The sequence below is a fragment of the Leptodactylus fuscus genome, chromosome 3 (assembly GCF_031893055.1).
Source record: "Leptodactylus fuscus isolate aLepFus1 chromosome 3, aLepFus1.hap2, whole genome shotgun sequence".
Taxonomy (NCBI): domain Eukaryota; kingdom Metazoa; phylum Chordata; class Amphibia; order Anura; family Leptodactylidae; genus Leptodactylus; species Leptodactylus fuscus.
This window is the reverse complement of record NC_134267.1, coordinates 129,526,106-129,547,858: the sequence shown is the minus strand read 5'-3', so window position 1 is coordinate 129,547,858 and position 21,753 is coordinate 129,526,106. Positions and strand designations below refer to the sequence as shown.

Here is a 21,753-nt window from a genome sequence, read left to right as displayed (position 1 = left end):
TTTTAGAGGCTCCCTCCACCAAGAATTGGTCCAAACTGGGGTTTTTAGAGGCTCCCTCCACCATGAATTTGCCCAAACTGGGCTGTTTAGAGGCTTCCTCCACCATGAATTTGCCCAAACTGGGCTGTTTAGAGGCTCCCTCCATCATGAATTGGTCCAAACTGGGGTTTTTAGAGGCTCCCTCCACCATGAATTGGTCCAAACTGGGGTTTTTAGAGGCTCCCTCCACCATGAATTGGTCCAAACTGGGCTGTTTAGAGGCTCCCTCCACCATGAATTGGTCCAAACTGGGGTTTTTAGAGGCTCCCTCCACCATGAATTTGCCCAAACTGGCCTGTTTAGAGGCTCCCTCCACCATGAATTGGTCCAAACTGGGGTTTTTAGAGGCTCTCTCCACCATGAATTGGTCCAAACTGGGCTGGTTAGAGGCTCCCTCCACCATGAATTTGCCCAAACTGGCCTGTTTAGAGGCTCCCTCCACCATGAATTTGCCCAAACTGGCCTGTTTAGAGGCTCCCTCCACCATGAATTGGTCCAAACTGGGGTTTTTAGAGGCTCTCTCCACCATGAATTGGTCCAAACTGGGCTGTTTAGAGGCTCCCTCCATCATGAATTGGTCCAAACTGGGCTGTTTAGAGGCTCCCTCCACCATGAATTGGTCCAAACTGGGGTTTTTAGAGGCTCCCTCCACCATGAATTTGCCCAAACTGGCCTGTTTAGAGGCTCCCTCCACCATGAATTGGTCCAAACTGGGGTTTTTAGAGGCTCTCTCCACCATGAATTGGTCCAAACTGGGCTGGTTAGAGGCTCCCTCCACCATGAATTTGCCCAAACTGGCCTGTTTAGAGGCTCCCTCCACCATGAATTTGCCCAAACTGGCCTGTTTAGAGGCTCCCTCCACCATGAATTGGTCCAAACTGGGGTTTTTCGAGGCTCTCTCCACCATGAATTGGTCCAAACTGGGCTGTTTAGAGGCTCCCTCCATCATGAATTGGTCCAAACTGGGGTTTTTAGAGGCTCCCTCCACCATGAATTGGTCCAAACTGGGGTTTTTAGAGGCTCCCTCCACCATGAATTGGTCCAAACTGGGGTTTTTAGAGGCTCCCTCCACCATGAATTTGCCCATACTGGGCTGTTTAGAGGCTCCCTCCACCATGAATTTGCCCAAACTGGGCTGTTTAGAGGCTCCCTCCATCATGAATTGGTCCAAACTGGGGTTTTTAGAGGCTCCCTCCACCATGAATTGGTCCAAACTGGGGTTTTTAGAGGCTCCCTCCACCATGAATTGGTCCAAACTGGGCTGTTTAGAGGCTCCCTCCACCATGAATTGGTCCAAACTGGGGTTTTTAGAGGCTCCCTCCACCATGAATTTGCCCAAACTGGCCTGTTTAGAGGCTCCCTCCACCATGAATTGGTCCAAACTGGGGTTTTTAGAGGCTCTCTCCACCATGAATTGGTCCAAACTGGGCTGGTTAGAGGCTCCCTCCACCATGAATTTGCCCAAACTGGCCTGTTTAGAGGCTCCCTCCACCATGAATTTGCCCAAACTGGCCTGTTTAGAGGCTCCCTCCACCATGAATTGGTCCAAACTGGGGTTTTTAGAGGCTCTCTCCACCATGAATTGGTCCAAACTGGGCTGTTTAGAGGCTCCCTCCATCATGAATTGGTCCAAACTGGGGTTTTTAGAGGCTCCCTCCACCATGAATTGGTCCAAACTGGGGTTTTTAGAGGCTCCCTCCACCATGAATTGGTCCAAACTGGGGTTTTTAGAGGCTCCCTCCACCATGAATTTGCCCAAACTGGGCTGTTTAGAGGCTCCCTCCACCATGAATTTGCCCAAACTGGGCTGTTTAGAGGCTCCCTCCATCATGAATTGGTCCAAACTGGGGTTTTTAGAGGCTCCCTCCACCATGAATTGGTCCAAACTGGGGTTTTTAGAGGCTCCCTCCAACATGAATTGGTCCAAACTGGGGTTTTTAGAGGCTCCCTCCACCATGAATTTGCCCAAACTGGGCTGTTTAGAGGCTCCCTCCACCATGAATTTGCCCAAACTGGGCTGTTTAGAGGCTCCCTCCATCATGAATTGGTCCAAACTGGGGTTTTTAGAGGCTCCCTCCACCATGAATTGGTCCAAACTGGGGTTTTTAGAGGCTCCCTCCACCATGAATTGGTCCAAACTGGGCTGTTTAGAGGCTCCCTCCACCATGAATTGGTCCAAACTGGGGTTTTTAGAGGCTCCCTCCACCATGAATTTGCCCAAACTGGCCTGTTTAGAGGCTCCCTCCACCATGAATTGGTCCAAACTGGGGTTTTTAGAGGCTCTCTCCACCATGAATTGGTCCAAACTGGGCTGGTTAGAGGCTCCCTCCACCATGAATTTGCCCAAACTGGCCTGTTTAGAGGCTCCCTCCACCATGAATTTGCCCAAACTGGCCTGTTTAGAGGCTCCCTCCACCATGAATTGGTCCAAACTGGGGTTTTTAGAGGCTCTCCACCATGAATTGGTCCAAACTGGGGTTTTTAGAGGCTCCCTCCACCATGAATTGGTCCAAACTGGGGTTTTTAGAGGCTCCCTCCACCATGAATTTGCCCAAACTGGGCTGTTTAGAGGCTCCCTCCACCATGAATTTGCCCAAACTGGGCTGTTTAGAGGCTCCCTCCATCATGAATTGGTCCAAACTGGGGTTTTTAGAGGCTCCCTCCACCATGAATTGGTCCAAACTGGGGTTTTTAGAGGCTCCCTCCACCATGAATTGGTCCAAACTGGGCTGTTTAGAGGCTCCCTCCACCATGAATTGGTCCAAACTGGGGTTTTTAGAGGCTCTCTCCACCATGAATTGGTCCAAACTGGGCTGTTTAGAGGCTCACTCCATCATGAATTGGTCCAAACTGGGGTTTTTAGAGGCTCCCTCCACCATGAATTGGTCCAAACTGGGATTTTTAGAGGCTCCCTCCACCATGAATTGGTCCAAACTGGGCTGTTTAGAGGCTCCCTCCACCATGAATTGGTCCAAACTGGGGTTTTTAGAGGCTCCCTCCACCATGAATTTGCCCAAACTGGCCTGTTTAGAGGCTCCCTCCACCATGAATTTGCCCAAACTGGGCTGTTTAGAGGCTCCCTCCACCATGAATTGGTCCAAACTGGGGTTTTTAGAGGCTCCCTCCACCATGAATTGGTCCAAACTGGGGGTTTTTAGAGGCTCCCTCCACCATGAATTTGCCCAAACTGGGCTGTTTAGAGGCTCCCTCCACCATGAACTGGTCCAAACTGGGGTTTTTAGAGGCTCCCTCCACCATGAATTGGTCCAAACTGGGGTTTTTAGAGGCTCCCTCCACCATGAATTGGTCCAAACTGGGGTTTTTAGAGGCTCCCTCCACCATGAATTTGCCCAAACTGAGCTGTTTAGAGGCTCCCTCCACCATGAATTGGTCCAAACTGGGGTTTTTAGAGGCTCCCTCCACCATGAATTGGTCCAAACTGGGGGTTTTTAGAGGCTCCCTCCACCATGAATTTGCCCAAACTGGGCTGTTTAGAGGCTCCCTCCACCATGAATTGGTCCAAACTGGGGTTTTTAGAGGCTCCCTCAACCATGAATTGGTCCAAACTGGGCTGGTTAGAGGCTCCCTCCACCATGAATTTGCCCAAACTGGGCTGTTTAGAGGCTCCCTCCACCATGAATTGGTCCAAACGGGGGTTTTTAGAGGCTCCCTCCACCATGAATTTGCCCAAACTGGGCCGGTTAGAGGCTCCCTCCACCATGAATTTGCCCAAACTGGGCTGTTTAGAGGCTCCCTCCACCATGAATTGGTCCAAACTGGGCTGTTTAGAGGCTCCCTCCACCATGAATTGGTCCAAACTGGGTTTTTTAGAGGCTCCCTCCACCATGAATTGGTCCAAACTGGGGTTTTTAGAGGCTCCCTCCACCATGAATTGGTCCAAACTGGGGTTTTTAGAGGCTCCCTCCACCATGAATTTGCCCAAACTCTGCTGGTTAGAGGCTCAATCCACCCTGATTTTCAAAACAAATGTTGGTGCCAACCTCAACTTACTACAAGGGCCAAATTCACTGCTGGTGACAAGCTCTCCTCACTGCAAGTGCCAAATACACCTGTTTCAAGGTGTTTTCCTACTGTCAGAGAGGTGGTATTGAGTGTGTAAAGTGTGTAGTTGTTAGGCAGTGATGTTGGGGTAATAGAGGGTCTTTGGTGTGTTAGATGCCCCCAGACATGCTTCCCCTGCTGTCCCAGTGTCATTCCAGAGGTGTTGGCATCATTTCCTGGGTTGTCATAGTGGACTTGGTGACCCTCCAGACACGGATTTGGGTTTCCCCCTTAACGAGTATCTGTTCCCCATAGACTATAATGGGGTTCGAAACCCGTTCGAACACACGAACATTGAGCGGCTGTTCGAATCGAATTTCGAACCTCGAACATTTTAGTGTTCGCTCATCTCTAGTCACCACCACCTGTAGGAAGACCATCTCTCTATGCACAATGGCTGCTTCTCCAGTATGAACATGAGTATTGAGATAGCTGAAGGCCCTAGAGGCGATGTGGTAGACAAGAGAGAGAGTGCTGTATCTGTCACCCGTTTTTTAAATGTATGACAAAAATACACTCTTTCTTTGCCCATGGAAATCTATGGCTACATTGCAATATACATTGTAATATTTTCTTAGGCCCATAAATGTGCCTTGTTAGCTCTCCACCATTCATGTCTCAGGATTAGTGATTTCATATTCCATATCATAAAAATAAATTAAAAATCATAAAAATAAATATATATATATATATTTTTTTTTTTAACTACCAGTCATGTTTTGGTCAACAATGATAAAAAAGCCATTAATGAGAGGTATGATATCATTTTGTGCCACATCACAATACAAATGTGATTGTGGGCATACACTTTTATTATTTTAGCATCCTTCCCATTCCTCCTGGTTTTCTAATTCAAACTACTAAACTGAAACCTCACAGGACTTTTCCAGATGAAACATATTGATGACCTATCCTAAGCTGGGGATCTGACCCCCCCACGATCAGTTGCTCCTATGGAGCAGGAAACAAACAGCTCTCTGTATAGTGGCTGAACTGAGTCTGTGCACCTCATCTCCATTTCAAGTTAATGGCAGTTGATCATCAATAACCTAGTCTGACCAGTACTCAGAGAACATAGTTGTCTGCTTCCTGCTCCATTTTCTGTGTCCATATGCAGCCTCTCTGCGGGGAAACCGTTCTTTTTTAGCCGGACACAAAGTTTTGCATGTCCGACTTTGTGTCCAGCCAAAAAAATGGTTTTCCTGTGGAGAAGCTGCATACTGACGTTGGCGGCTTGCTTTTAAAACCCATTCAAATAAATAAGTTTTAAAATTAACCACCGTGAAGCCGTCCCCGATCCAGTTAATCTGTGGAATAGGACAGAGACCCGGCAGACTGACACAGGGCACACAGTGCAAGTGTGAACGCCCCCTTACTTTTAAAAAATGAAAACTTAGATGTGTGACTCTGACATTATCTTTTGCAGACCAGTGTAATGCATAAGGAGGATAAAGGGTATTGAATGAAACATAACGCGGTGTATGTAATTTGGATACTATTTTTACACTAATATTGACATTTCATGTGCTTTAGGTAAAATTATTGTATGATAAAGTAGAACATCATCTAATAGTCACTGTGCTACAAGCAATAGATCTCCCACCGAGGCCAGATGGGCGCCCCAGGAATCCATATGTAAAAATGTATTTTCTTCCGGATAGAAGGTAAGAGTTTCTAATATTTTTTGTTTGTATGTGTTTTTGTTTTCTATGACAACCTGAAGATAATGTTGATATGGACAGTTATTTGTTTTAGAGACTTAACAAGCAATTGCCTCCTATTTGAGAAATTTTGACTTGAATGTTTAACACTAGACTGCAATGTTATATGTTACCACTAGATGGCAGAGATTAACTGTAATCTAATTTATCTGTTGGCAGCGATAAAAGTAAGCGGAGGACCAAAACAGTGAAGAAAAGCTCCGAACCAAAATGGAACCAAACTTTTGTTTACTCCCATGTTCATCGTAAAAATTTTAGAGAGCGAATGTTAGAAATAACTGTATGGGATCAGCCAAGAGTGCAAGAAGAGGAAAGTGAATTTCTTGGAGAGGTATTCCTTTTTGTTCATTAAAGAAACAGGATATAATACATGCAAATGGAAAAGACACGCACACCACATCAATTTTGTATAACAATAACAGATTGATCTTTCACTTTAATTAAAGTAAGGAGTGGCTGCCAGTTTTAAAATTATTTGTAGGGGATTCATAGATGCAAGGTACTAAGCAATTTACTGACATAAAGTTGATAACCTAAGGAACCATCATGCTTTTTTGTGGCTATTGACTCCTGTGCTGGATAAGTATAAGACCCTTGTTTTCTAATTGTTAATGTTATGTAGCTGGGTTCAAGCCATAAACTAAGACATTCATGCTTTTCCCAAAATTGAATGTCTTTTCTTTTTTGTTTTTATGGCACTCATTCGAGCATCATATATATTTTTTATGCTAAACTGTATGCTAAAGATCAGTCTCCAAGTCTTTAGTCCCCTAGATGCTTGACAGTGGGAAACATCTCATTGCCTTTCCCACAATGGGTTCATGGCGAGGTACTCTTTGGAAGCTAGCTAGCAGGGGCCTAGCAATTTAACACTGACAGGCAATAATTGACATAATTGAAATACCATGTATTTCAAACAATTGTAGAAGCGATTAATATTGCTTCTTGATGTCACATGGGGAGTCATAAAAAGTACAAATACATTCCGTAGTTTTGTCTAAAAAAAAGTTCCACAAACAAAAATGTCTTTTTGTTTTTTTAATAGTGGCTAACAATTTATTGTTGGTAAAAACCAAATTATTTGTATTCCAAAATAGTACCAATAAAAAATAATCACAAAAAATGAGCTCTTATACAGTTGCGGTGATGAAAAATAACGAAGATTGTTACGCTTGGAACTTATGACAAAAAAGCAATTTTTTTCAGAAAGTGTTTCGCATTTCTATATAAGGGTGAGTAGGAAAAATGGAAAAAAAAAGGTAATGAAATGTAAGCATTAGTTTTGAGCAAATACTATTCAAATGTATTCGTCAAATACCTCGCTCTCATAGGAATGCATGTAAGCGGCCAAACACAGGGGTTAAGCGCAGTGAATATTTGCCGGCCGCTAGCACGCATCCCTATGGGAGCGAGGTATTCGACAAATACTGTTCGCTCAACACTAGTAAGCAATAAAGTATATGTAAAGTATATACGGTAGTATAAAAGGCCATATAGTCTACAAAAAGCAAGCCTATGTATGGATATAATGACTGAAATAAAAAGGAAAAGTAGTATTGTTGTTGAAATGCAAGAAGAACATGTAAAAAATCAGCTTTTTTTCTTAAGGTCCAGAACACGTGCGGTATTAAATCAATACAATACAATTAGAATATATTATTCAATGATTCGGAAAGTTTTTTCTATTATAACTAATTGCAGTAATATAAAAGCATAAAGTATTGTGGCTTTAATAAATAAGTGAATGAATGAATGAATAAAGCAGGCTGGCAGTAGTTACTATAGCTTGGCAATTATTATCTATTCGCTAAGAATTATGTTTTTTTCATATTAGATTTTCTCCATGAGTTTAATTTTGTTATTGGGTTATAGAGTTTCCGGACTATGTCTATTAGCGAACATACTCAATTTAATAACATCAGTAATTTATTCCATTTATCTTCCTAAATGATTTGCTTGTTTAGTAGACTTTGTTTATGCTAAGGGCCCTTGTACACAACCGAGTCCTATCCATGAAAAATGGTGTGTGTGGGTGGTAGGACCAAGACTGAACTGGGCCGTGTTCATTGGAGCCAGTGTTTTATAGTCAGTTATGATGCAGTGAGCTCATAAACAGTCCGATAACTACATTAATGAAGAGACATAACGCTATCAGTTCACTAGCTTAGTGATTGGGCCATTTGGGAAGTCACTGCATTATAACTGACTATGTGGCTCCTGTGCATACGGCCCGGTACAGTCAGGTTCTTCCACCCGCACAGGAACCGTTTCTTACAGAGAGACTCGATTGTGTGCAAGGGCACTAACTCATTATGCATATTGTACTGTATTTCTCTCTGAAAGCAGTAAGATATGCATAATACTTAAAACATGATGATCCAATTTTTTTCCTATTTATTGGCACCTCTCTTCCACCCTCAAAAGTTATTTAGGATCCTGCTATGTCTTATAGGTTTTGCAGATTTGCTTCCTGCAAAGCATGACACCAGTATGGTATTGTCAAGCCTACCTTAGTCATCACACAAAATCTGTGATTGTACATTAAGGAACCTGTGCAAAAAAATTTTAAATTTTTTTTCTTAGAACCCCCTACTAATTTGGGCCATGTCAAAATCTTTTGCTATGTATTTGCTGCAAATTCATGCCAAATCTGCATGGACTTTTTTGCAGATATTACCACATATTTCACACTTCACATTGTAATAAGTGAAATTTGTGAAATCTCCTCAGCAGAATGAGCACACTCTTAATTACTCCTTACCCTGTCTGGTAATCGTCTTGACCTTGACTGAATTGTGCCTGCCCTGATATCAGCCTGTCCACTGACGTTGAATATGCCTGTTCCTTTAGTGCCACTGACCGGTGTCTCTGGACCTGTCTGGGTCAGTAAGCCACTAAACTGAAACCACTCCTAAACTGAGACTACTCCTAGAGGTAGCAACCTGCAGTGAAATTCAGATCCCCATATGTTTAGTACTATAAATTGCTGTGGATTTTCAGGATGATATCCACGTCTTATTTGTAGCAAATATATTGCGCCTAGACCTGGTTTAGTTACATAATTGTTTTTGTAAATTAGCAGGTAAAACTGACCTACAAAATCTTTGCACCATTTTTTTTTGTTTGTGTAGAAAAGTGGCAGTGGTGTATTGTCACTGAAGTATATTAAAGGGAGCCCTCTTGCTTTCAGTTAAAAAGAATGGTCACCCTAACAGACCCCATTCTAATCTATTTTAGCGGTCTGTTTCTCCATTGTCCTGGTCCTCCGAAAGTGAACCGGGTGTAAACCTAGCATCAGTTGAAATGTAGAGTATGATAACAATTCTATTTTGGTGTCATGCACTGAAGGAAGTAGACTAGCAGACTCCTCAAATCTTCACATAGCTTGATATAACATCATATAAACCTATATCTCTCAGAGCATAGGTTATCTCAGTCTTATCTTGCTGACTGATACTGTAGGACACTAGAAACCACCTGACAGATTCATTTAACTTTCATGTTTAATTCCATCCTATTTAAGCAAGATCCTGCAAAAACAAAATGGAGAAGAATTAGCTAATCATAATCGTTCTGTCAGCATTTTAATGTCAATTAATGGCATATAAAGTCATCAGACTTGTTTTTGAATTGCATATTAAGTGTTTGTGTGACTTCTTGTCAGGATATTGACAGATTTAGCATTAAAACTCCTTATACACTAAAAAACACCATTAGTCAGTGACTGATAACAAACATGCTTGTAAACTGTGATGGATAAAGCACAAATCTGTCATTTTTTTCAAAAGGGGTGTGAGTCCATTATTATATGTTACATAGACTTTCCAGGTTCAGGCTTTGACCATCACTCATGATCCTTAGCAGGTTATTTTGCTTCTCCTCTCATGGTGTAACTTTCCTCTTAGATTCTCATAGAGCTAGAAACTGCACTATTAGATGATGAACCTCACTGGTATAAACTGCAAACACACGATGAGTCTTCACTACCTCTGCCTCAGCCATCACCTTTCATGCCAAGGAGACATGTACATGGAGAAAGTTCTAGCAAAAAATTACAAAGTAAGTACTGTGTATTGAAGCGCAGCACCATCTTGTCTGCTTATTACTCTGTGCATAAATCCTGTGTGCTTCATGAAATGACCACCTATGGTTTGCTGTTGTACAGGATCTCAGCGAATCATTGATAGTGACTTCTCAGATTTTGATGTTGATGATGGTATTGGAGTTGTGCCTCCAGGTGCGTTGGTAAAAGGCATGGTCCCATCTTCTCTTTGCTTTCTGCTTCGTTTCACTAATCCAGATTCCAGTAGGATGTTCATTTTGGAGATTCAGTGTATTGTGGAGACTATTCTTATGAATAAAGAACATCATTTGATCTACCAACCATGGACATTAAATCATTTCCAAGGCTTTGATTCATGATCAAACTGGTAAACTATGGGGTTATTAAGTATTCTACTTCACAATGCTCTGAGCTAATAAATGCAACATTGTTTATAGAGCGTGAACACCATGACATCAATTAATGTCCCAAGATACATAGATTTGTCTTATTTGTTTCTTTGTTCTGCTTGTTGAATTAACTAGTCTGTAGTCCTCATGAAACTGCTGCTGCACGGAAGTGTTAACAGTGCATGATGCATGGCTGCCAACTTATATTTTGCAATTAGGATAAAAATAGAGACTTTAATATAGCACCACACTATTGCTTAAAGCTATGGCTTTCAAACCTATTCCAAACATTTCCAATGGTACATGAACAGGAACTTCTAAGGAGAAAATTTCCATAGATCTATTTAGATGCAAGTGTGATGCCAACACTTAAATGGCATTGCCCATAGGCTTTTTTCCATTGGGCATTTCACAGAATGAAAAAATATCCTCTTCCCCTCCCAAGTACACTTGAATACCCCCAAATCATGTTTGAACTTAAAGGGAATTTCTCATATAGAAATTGCAGCTCAATCTCCAGTCACCATATTTTATTGAAAAACAAGCCAAGCTGATTGTGACATGAATGGGAACTGAGCTGCAGTAACCCGACGTCTACTACATAGAGGATGGAGCTGTATAGTCTATGGGGTGCTTGTGGTTTCATTGCTCACCGCTTTTTAATGCATTCAGGATTCCATTTGGAGGGTCCTCATGTGGACTCCCCAAACGGAATACTGAACATAGATGTGAACCAGGCCCATGTGCATTATTTTACATTTTGGAACATTAAACTTCAGTTTACATTGTTTCGACCATTCATCCAGTAAAGCTAGATATTTTATCTATGTTGACACACGTTTGTGTCATCTGTAAACAGGCAAAGCTTACATATCAAACCTTCACTTATGTTGCCTACAAAAGTACTAAAAAGAATAGGACCATAGACATACTGCCGAGGTTCACCACTTGTGACTCGTCTATCCTCAGCATGCCCACCATTAACAACACTACTCTGAAATCAATGCATCAGCCAGCTGTAAATCCACTGAACCATCCAGTCCTTAAGCCTAATCTTTCAGAATTTATCTATCTGGTTGTTATGTGATAGTGTCAAAGGCCTTCCTTAATTACTAAAGTGGAATTATTAACAGAACATAAAAATGTCTGCCGCTGTGATCCCTACTTTATCTCTCACTTGTCCCATACCATGGGAAGAGTATGCAAATCTGTCTTCCATGATGTAATTAGGAAGACAGTGCCTCAGTCATGCAGCCCAATAGAGGGCGCTGCCTGAGGTTATGCAAATCTGTCTTCCATGATGTAATTAGGAAGACAGAGCCTTAGTCATGTAGCCCAATAGAGGGTGCTCCCTTTAACATCATGCCCGACCTTCCCAGAGGCCTTTGCTTGCAATGATGTGGGATTTTACCAAGTACAGCTGAGGGCAGCTGTTTCGATCTGATTGGATCTCTTCAGCCCGGTGCAGAGAAGACTGACTTGACAGAGATGAGAGGCTTCTAGACAGGGTTAAGGGGATATCGTCACTCCTTAGGGAGAGACCACCATTTAGGTGTGTGGAGTCTTTTAAGCCATTTTGCCAATTACATCATGGAAGACAGATTTGCATATTCTTCCCATGTTCCTTTGAACAGTGGAGCGCAAAATGGCTTAATAAGACTCCACACACCTAAATGGTGGTCTCTCCCTAAGCAGTGACGATATCCCCTTAACCTTGTCCCATACCAGTGCAGAACTTCCAGGTTGTTCATTTTAATGGAAGTAATGAGGATCCATCACAGTAAAAACTAGACTTACATATAATATAAATGAAGGTGTCCCACTATTGTAGGTCCTCTTTAAGGTAATATTGGATGCCTCTGATTGGCTGAGAGAGCTTGGATGATCTAATTCTTTAAAAGGTGTTCTAACCTAGGATGAGTTTGTTAATAACCAGGTCTTCTATAGATAAATAGAAACGTCTATACTAAACTGATTGAGCAAAATTGGACTATGTATGATGGTTAGAAGGCTTCCTGTGATCTTGTTTCTCACAAAATTCTGCAATTTTACTGTCATTTTTACACGACTAAATAATAAATAAATAAAGTCCCTTATTTGGTTATAAACCTATGTTCTACATTGTGCTCTTTACCTATACGTTAATAATAAATGTAATCAATACTGTGTAATATCAATGGAAAAACGTAGCCTAATGTCCAAAGTCAGATGTCAGTAGTGTATGCACTATTGAGAATTATGGTAATAGGTTTGAAAGCAAAAACACTGGAATTAAATATTAATGCTGTTATTGTGTTTTGTATTTGCTTATGCAATGTGGTACAGTGATATTCCATATATACATTTATATATATACAGTATATATATATCTCTCAAAATTTTGTATAAAGATATATTTAGATACAAATCGTACCTATTTTCAACTTGGGTTTTAGAAGGTTCATTCCTTTATCATTAGTGTATGTCCTGCTGCTTATAATAAACTTATTTGATGTCAGTCACGCATACTACAGTAAATTATTTCAGGGCCCAATAGCCAAATGGCTTACTGGCTACTGGAAAATACAGACCTGTAGCTTTAAAAAGAGTCTACCATCTTCTCCAAACGTACAGTGGGGCAAAAAAGTATTTAGTCAGTCACCAATAGTGCAAGTTCCACCACTTAAAAAGATGAGAGGCGTCTGTAATTTACATCATAGGTAGACCTCAACTATGAGAGACAAAATGAGAAAACAAATCCAGAAAATCACATTGTCTGATTTTGTAAGAATTTATTTGCAAATTATGGTGGAAAATAAGTATTTGGTCACCTACAAACAATCAAGATTTCTGGCTCTCACAGACCTGTAACTTCTTCTTTAAGAGTCTCCTCTTTCCTCCACTCATTACCTGTAGTAATGGCACCTGTTTAAACTTATCAGTTTATAAAGACACTTGTGCACACCCTCAAACAGTCAGACTCCAAACTCCACTATGGTGAAGACCAAAGAGCTGTCAAAGGACACCAGAAACAAAATTGTAGCCCTGCACCAGGCTGGGAAGACTGAATCTGCAATAGGCAACCAGCTTGGATTGAAGAAATCAACTGTGGGAGCAATAATTAGAAAATGGAAGACATACAAGACCACTGATAATCTCCCTCGATCTGGGGCTCCACGCAAAATCTCACCCCGTGGGGTCAAAATGATCACAAGAACGGTGAGCAAAAATCCCAGAACCACGCGGGGGGACCTAGTGAATGAAGTGCAGAGAGCTGGGACCAATGTAACAAAGCCTACCATCAGTAACACACTACGCCGCCAGGGACTCAGATCCTGCAGTGCCAGACGTGTCCCACTGCTTAAGCCAGTACATGTCCGGGCCCGTCTGAAGTTTGCTAGAGAGCATTTGGATGATCCAGAAGAGTATTGGGAGAATGTCCTATGGTCTGATGAAACCAAACTGGAACTGTTTGGTAGAAACACAACTTTTTGTGTTTGGAAGAAAAAGAATACTGAGTTGCATCCATCAAACACCATACCTACTGTAAAGCATGGGGGTGGAAACATCATGCTTTGGGGCTGTTTCTCTGCAAAGGGGCCAGGACAACTGATCCGGGTACATGAAAGAATGAATGGGGCCATGTATCGTGAGATTTTGAGTGCAAACCTCCTTCCATCAGCAAGGGCATTGAAGATGAAACGTGGCTGGGTCTTTCAACATGACAATGATCCAAAGCACACCGCCAGGGCAACAAAGGAGTGGCTTTGTAAGAAGCATTTCAAGGTCCTGGAGTGGCCTAGCCAGTCTCCAGATCTCAACCCTATAGAAAACCTTTGGAGGGAGTTGAAAGTCCGTGTTGCCAAGCGACAGACCCAAAACATCACTGCTCTAGAGGAGATCTGCATGGAGGAATGGGCCAACATACCAACAACAGTGTGTGCCAACCTTGTGAAGACTTACAGAAAACGTTTGACCTCTGTCATTGCCAACAAAGGATATATAACAAAGTATTGAGATGAAATTTTGTTACTGACCAAATACTTATTTTCCACCATAATTTGCAAATAAATTCTTACAAAATCAGACAATGTGATTTTCTGGATTTGTTTTCTCATTTTGTCTCTCATAGTTGAGGTCTACCTATGATGTAAATTACAGACGCCTCTCATCTTTTTAAGTGGTGGAACTTGCACTATTGGTGACTGACTAAATACTTTTTTGTCCCACTGTATTCTACTATCACCCCTGTGTTACCTTTGTTATGCGTGTATTTTTTGTAGATTTGGAGAAAAATGTCTTTCCCAAAATCCACTGGATGTAGAGTAGCTGTGCTGCCACCATAGCATTTGTGTTTCTGCTTTATTTTGTTTTGCAAAGCTTTAGATTTATTTAATGGGTTTAAACATAAAACCCCCCCATACATTTGGTATTGTTATAATCCTACCGACCCACAGAATACAGGTGACGTCATTTTGGCTGCACAATGAGCAACATAAAACGAAGCCTGAAAGAAAGTCATTCAAATATAGTTTTTCTTTAATTCCACCCCATTCTAATCTTTTTTTCAGTTTCCCAGTACATTCTACAGAATAAAAATGGCACTATTATGAAGTACAATTTGTCCTTCAAAAATGAATCCCTCATACACCTCTGTGAATGGAAAAAAAAAAAAAAGTTATTATTTTTGGAACCTTGGGAAAAAAAAGAAACTGAAAATAAAACAAATGGCTGCAGCCTGAAGGGGGTTAAAATGTTATGTAAATATGGACATTGGCGCAATGTGGGTAGCCTTCAGCTCCCTGGAGCACTGCTTTTACTATTCATACCCCTACCATATGCCTGCAGTTGATCTGCCCAATGCTATGACATCACTTATTCTATCTAATAGCATGAGCAATTTTCCCAAGACTGAAGGCCCTCCTCCTGTGCACCAAAAGACTCATTTGCTTGAGACTTCAAAGTTGTGTTTCTCTAAATCTACATAATACATAGCAAATATAAATTGTTTATCACTGTAGGATGCTCTGTAATGCAATGGCAGCAAATCAAATCAAACAAGCTTTATTGGCACGTCCGAATAGATATTTGGCATTTCCAAAGCTAGTAAAGTGGGGGGGGGGGGGAGTTGGAGTCGGGTAGTGAGTGGTGGGTATGGAGGTTTGGGGTGGTTGATTTGGGGTATAACAGTCCGTGGAGTCTCATCTTCCTCTTAGTTGGTGACCACTATATGGGGGGGGGGGGTGAGTGGTTTTGGGTATAACAGTCCGTGGAGTCTCATCTTCCTCTTAGTTGGTGACTGCTATATGGGGGTGGGGGGGTGAGTGGTTTGGGGTATAACAATCGGTGGAGTCTCATCTTCCTCTTAGTTGGTGACCGCTATATGGGGGGGTGGGGTGGGTTGTTTTGGGGTATAACAGTCCGTGGAGTCTCATCTTCCTCTTATTTGGTGACAGCTGGACACATATTGGGCAGCGATCTCCACAGTGGCCTCTTCTTCTCCTAGTAGGATGTAGAGTTTCCTCTTCTCGTCTGCAGATATGAAGTCTGGGATGTGGGCAGAGAGTCTTTGGTAGTAGACGGCCCTCACAGCTGAGTATTTGGTGCAGTGTAGCAGGAAGTGGGTCTCGTCTTCTAGGGCCCCCTGGTCACAGTGCTGGCACAGTCTGTTCTCCCGTGGCTTGTACGTCTGCCTGTGTCGCCCCGTCTCCATCTCCAGGTTGTGGGCGCTTAGTCTATACCGGCTCAGGGTCTGTCTGTGTTTGGGGTGGCGTATTCTCTCCAGGTAGGTGGCCATGGTGTAGTCCCTTTGTAGAGATTTGTATATGGTGAGTTTCTTGGAGTTATTTATTTCGTTTCTCCATTCTTCAATGTACCGCTCTCTGTTGGCCTCTGCGGTCGCCTTTATTTTGGCCTTGGTTATCATCTGTTGGTGTTTTTGATTTGGTGGTTGGCTGTTGTTTGGTTGTCTAGTTTGCTCAGGTGGCTTAGCCATGCTTGGTGGTGGTACGAGTCGGGGTTGCTCCCCTGGATGTGTGCCTGGAAAGCTAGCACCCTCTTCTGTATGGTGAGCCATAGGGGGAGTCTGCCTAGCTCTGCCTTGCAGGCCATGTTGGAGGTGTTACGATGGACACGGAGCAGGTATTTGCAGAACTCCAGGTGGAAGGTCTTTATTGGGCTAGAGTCCCATTTTGTCTGGTCTGGGTAGGTGGCTGGGCCCCAAACCTCGCTGCTATAGAGAAGGATCGGAGCGATGACTGCATCAAATATCTTCAGCCAGACCCTCACCGGTGGTTTGAGGTGGTACAGTTGTCTTCTGATAGCGTAGAAGTTTCTGCAGGCTTTTCCTTTCAGAGTTTCTATTGCTGCTTTGAAGCTTCCTGATTGGCTGAGCTCCAGCCCCAGGTAGGTGTAGCTGTTGGTTTTCTCCAAAGTGGAGCCGTTCAGTGTGAATTGTGGGGTGGGGGCTTTGTTGTGGCCCTTCTTCTGAAATATCATGACTTTGGTCTTCTTGTGGTTGATGGGTAGAGCCCATGTGGTACTGAATTTTTCCAACACTGACAGGCTTTCTTGGAGGTCTTTCTCGGTGGGGAACAGCAGTAGGAGGTCGTCGGCGTATAGCAGGAACTTCACCTTACGGTCGTTCAGGGTGAGGCCTGGGGTTGGTGAGGCCTCCAGGGCTGTAGCCAGTTCATTGATGTAGATGTTGAAAAGCGTTGGGCTCTTCAACATCTACATGTTTAATAAGCATTAATAAGCTTGGAGGTGGTCGTAGACTCTCTTTAATATCTATTCCTTACCTATGGCAGCATATTAAGCTGACAATTCACATTCAATCTTTTCCTACAAAGCTACAGTCCTATGAAAAAGTTTGGGCACCCCTATTAATCTTAATCATTTTTTGTTCTAAATATTTTGGTGTTTGCAACAGCCATTTCAGTTTGATATATCTAATAACTGATGGACACAGTAATATTTCAGGATTGAAATGAGGTTTATTGTACTAACAGAAAATGTGCAATATGCATTAAACCAAAATTTGACCGGTGCGAAAGTATGGGCACCCTTATCATTTTATTGATTTGAATTCCCCTAACTACTTTTTACTGACTTACTGAAGCACAAAATTGGTTTTGTAACCTCAGTGAGCTTTGACCTTCATAACCAGATGTATCCAATCATAAGAAAAGGTATTTAAGGTGGCCAATTGCAAGTTGTTCTCCTATTTGAATCTCCTCTGAAGAGTGGCATCATGGGCTACTCAAAACAACTGTCAAATGATCTGAAAACAAAGATTGTTCAACATAGTTGTTCAGGGGAAGCATACAAAAAGTTGTCTCAGAGATTTAACCTGTCAGTTTCCACTGTGAGGAACATAGTAAGGAAATGGAAGACCACAGGGACAGTTCTTGTTAAGCCCAGAAGTGGCAGGCCAAGAAAAATATCAGAAAGGCAGAGAAGAAGAATGGTGAGAACAGTCAAGGACAATCCACAGACCACCTCCAAAGAGCTGCAGCATCATCTTGCTGCAGATGGTGTCACTGTGCATCGGTCAACTATACAGCGCACTTTGCACAAATAGAAGCTGTATGGGAGAGTGATGAGAAAGAAGCCGTTTCTGCACGTACGCCACAAATAGAGTTGCCTGAGGTATGAAAAAGCACATTTGGACAAGGCAGCTTCATTTTGGAAACAAAAATTGAGTTGTTTGGTTATAAAAAAAGGCGTTATGCATGGCGTCCAAAAAGAAACAGCATTCCAAGAAAAACACATGCTACCCACTGTAAAATTTGGTGGAGGTTCCATCATGCTTTGGGGCTGTGTGGCCAATGCGGGATCGGGAATCTTGTTAAAGTTGAGGGTCGCATGGATTCCACTCAGTATCAGCAGATTCTTGAGAATAATGTTCAAGAATCAGTGACGAAGTTGAAGTTACGCCGGGGATGGATATTTCAGCAAGACAATGATCCAAAACACCGCTCCAAATCCTCAGGCATTCATGCAGAGGAACAATTACAATGTTCTGGAATGGCCATCCCAGTCCCCAGACCTGAATATCATTGAACATCTGTGGGATGATTTGAAGCGGGCTGTCCATGCTCGGCGACCATCTAACTTAACTGAACTTGAATTGTTTGTCCAAAATACCTTTATCCAGGATCCAGGAACTGATTAAAATCTACAGGAAGCGACTAGAGGCTGTTATCTTTGCAAAAGGAGGATCTACTAAGTATTAATGTCACTTTTCTGTTGAGGTGCCCATACTTTTGCACCGGTCAAATTTTGGTTTAATGCATATTGCACATTTTCTGTTAGTACAATAAACCTCATTTCAATCCTGAAATATTACTGTGTCCATCAGTTATTAGATATATCAAACTGAAATGGCTGTTGCAAATACCAAAATATTTAGAACTAAAAATGATTAAGATTAATAGGGGTGCCCAAACTTTTTCATAGGACTGTATATATAAATCTTGCCAACATATATAACTTTATAACAGATCACACTGCATGTTCAGTGTGGCAATTTCTCTTCAATTTAGCCAAAGATGCTCTGCATGATAACATGTCATCCATAGGGCCAAAGTATTAATAGGCAGGCTGGACATTCATTGGCAATGAATTCATATACAGCAGCTTGTCAGTCATTGGAAAGACGGGCATATGAATACAACAGTCTCATAAACTATCTGGGTGTGTATTCGTTTCAGTGCTTCTAGCAGCCAAATGACACACCATTTTTGTAGAGTTTTGGCACATAGTAGTGCAGAACCATTGTTGAGATATCGTGCCTTTATAAATAGGAGAGCTGTCTCCTAAATATTTGTTACTCATGTTATAGATGGTTTTTTACCTATTGTTTAGGTTATATTGTGCCATATTGACTTATAAATGTTGACTGCTGTTGCTTGATAGAATTTATGTAGTTCCACAAGTGAGTTGTACATCAGTCATCTCGACTGAAGCAACAGAAAACACAGAACTCTTCACTTGCAGTGTACTTCATAGGCAATCCTTGACCTACACTATTACTGTCAAATGAAACCAGTTACCTATAACTATAGAATTGTATAAACTGAAGTACCTGACCATGTGCTGTACTCAGCCATGTACAGAACCGTTTGAATATTGTTTGCATATTCAACAAATGCGTTCTAAACTGATATCTATCTCTAGAAATCAGCTGGCTCATACGGTATGTGCTTTGATTTACTCTTAGACGTTATAACATGTAGTAGACTAAAAGCTTTGTCCCACTTTACAACCCAATGCCAGAAGTAAGTGACCCTGGTCTGGTCTTATGCCGCACCTCCCATGAGGCGACCTGAAGCGAGCGCTTCAGGCGGCACTATGCCAGGGCCTCAGGGAGGGCGGCATTTTTGCTAACCTAAGCCAGTCCTGGACAAGCTGTCCTGGACTGGCTTATCACCGAGCGGTGGTTTGGGGAGGCCGCTGGAGCAGCGTAGCTCCAGAAGCCTCCCCTCACGCTCAGGCAGAGAGCAGGCAGTCTCCGGGCCTACTCTCTGCCGGCGAACGGGGCTAAGCCCCACCCCTTCACTCGGCCACGCCCCCGATCCACCCGGCCACGCCCCCGATCCGCCCCCTCCTCCAGCGGGGGGGGGGGGGCGGCTTTCTGCAGTTAGCCTCGGGCGGCAAAAGGAGCAGGCTCACCCCTGGTGATTTGCTCATCTTCATTGGTGTAGTGGCTAAGAACCTCAATGAGCTAACATTATAGAAAGATGACTGTGTTCAGTTATATATGCCATATAGAGTACACTTACTAGGGGCTACAGATAGTCAGTACACTGCTCTATTCAGCTGCTGTCTAGGGGCATTCTAGGTAGGAGACCCCCTATATAATGTCCCTACATCGTAGAATAGCATACTAGTGGTTAAGATGTTTGCATTTGTCTTGTACCTCTTTCTGTTTATAGTTCAGTTACAACCACTCTACTGGGACATATACTGTCATTGATTCAAAGCTTGCTGGACGTACTTCTATGTACAGTATGTATGTAATTCAGATAGTGAGCATTTTTACTCACTCTTTAAAGTAGTAAAGTAGCTCGAGGTCATCTGACAGTCTCTCCTGGATTTTGAGCATTGTTATTTTGTTCTATGGTGTAGAAATAGGAAATATCTTGGAAATAGGCTATACTAACTCCTTACACTGACTGTGATCCCTAAACACTATAAGTCTGGAGACGTACGCTTTTTTGATGCAGATTTTGTTGTGGCTTTTTGAGTCAATGTTAGGAATGGTTTCAGAAAGAAGGAGCTTTCTTTACATTTCCTACTCCTTTTGAATCCACTCCTAGCTTTGGCTAAAAAAATGCAGCAAAATTTACACTGAAAAAAAAACAACTCAGCCTAAATATGAGTTTCAGAAAGGAATAGAGATCCCTTGTTGGAATTTTGGAGACAGAGACTCCTCAAAGGGGTTAGATTAATAGAGTTCATTTTCAAATACCCTATTAGGGAATATTACTGTATATTATAATATTGGGGAGTCACAAGACCCAGAACAGAGAGTCAATGCCATTGCATGGATAGCCTATTGATATACAATAGAAAATTGCCTGTTTTCTCGTGTAGTGGTGCTGTAGAAAAGATGCGCATTTGCTCCTTTGTTTCCCTATATGTTACAAATGATTATTGTGAATCCTAGCAGCAGATTTGCCAGGGACTTTTCTGAGGGTCCCTCTAAAGATGTTTCTCATTAATGGCATCTATCCTGTAAACACATGAGAGAAAAGTATCTGATCTCAGTGGGTCTGCAGCCGCCTTTGAGTACCCCCTGTGTATGCCAGGCCACCACTTCATTTACTTCTGTAGATCTAATGGGAGCCTCATAGTACTGAGTGGAGCAGTGGATAACCATGTTCACTACCTCTCTATTGACACGAGACACAATTGTGATCCTCTTATACATTAGCTGGAAGTCTCAGTGGTCATACCTCCAGCCATTAGATGCTACTGAACAAGGAAATACATTTCTATAGAGAGAAAACCCCTTTAAGCTTGAAATGGACTATTGCAAACAGTGACTTAGCTATGGCGATTGCAAGCTGCAAACAAACCCTAATACAAAGAGGGCATTTGACCGTCCCTGCACTGTGTCTGTATGTGGAGTCACTGTGGTATCTGGCACTTGTGTAGTTTCAGTTACTGTAAGTGACACAACACAGGTCCCTGTTACAGTAGTTGTACCTCCATTTACCGTACTTATCCTCCTCACTATCACGTTGGGTTCTATTTGGCCACTCAGTATCAGTACATTGTGTGCTTTACACACGTGACAACCTGCCTGAATGGTGCCAGGACCCTGACTTTGCTATGAGGTGTGGTCAGAGTTCTCAATTAATTTGAGTGCCTACATTAATTCTACAGTCTAATCAAATCAGTGCTAGATTTATTTTGAGGTCTTCTCTGGGGTCTATATTTTTTTTTTTTAGATATTCTCTGGGGTCTTTATTGATTTAGGGGTCTACACATA

General features: G+C 42.3%; 1 protein-coding gene across 12 annotated transcripts in view; it reads left to right on the top strand.

Moving 5' to 3' along the window:
* RIMS1 (regulating synaptic membrane exocytosis 1) overlaps nt 1-21,753 on the top strand; it is a 340,018-nt gene that overhangs the window by 165,468 nt on the left and 152,797 nt on the right. For 11 of the 12 annotated variants that reach the window (XM_075268331.1, XM_075268330.1, XM_075268333.1 and 8 more), the window contains 4 exons: nt 5,635-5,765; nt 5,982-6,153; nt 9,728-9,881; nt 9,988-10,059. In XM_075268331.1, the coding sequence (XP_075124432.1) occupies nt 5,635-5,765; nt 5,982-6,153; nt 9,728-9,881; nt 9,988-10,059 (529 nt within the window). The remainder of the gene's footprint in view (nt 1-5,634; nt 5,766-5,981; nt 6,154-9,727; nt 9,882-9,987; nt 10,060-21,753) is intronic. The other variant, XM_075268325.1, reaches the window with a different exon arrangement.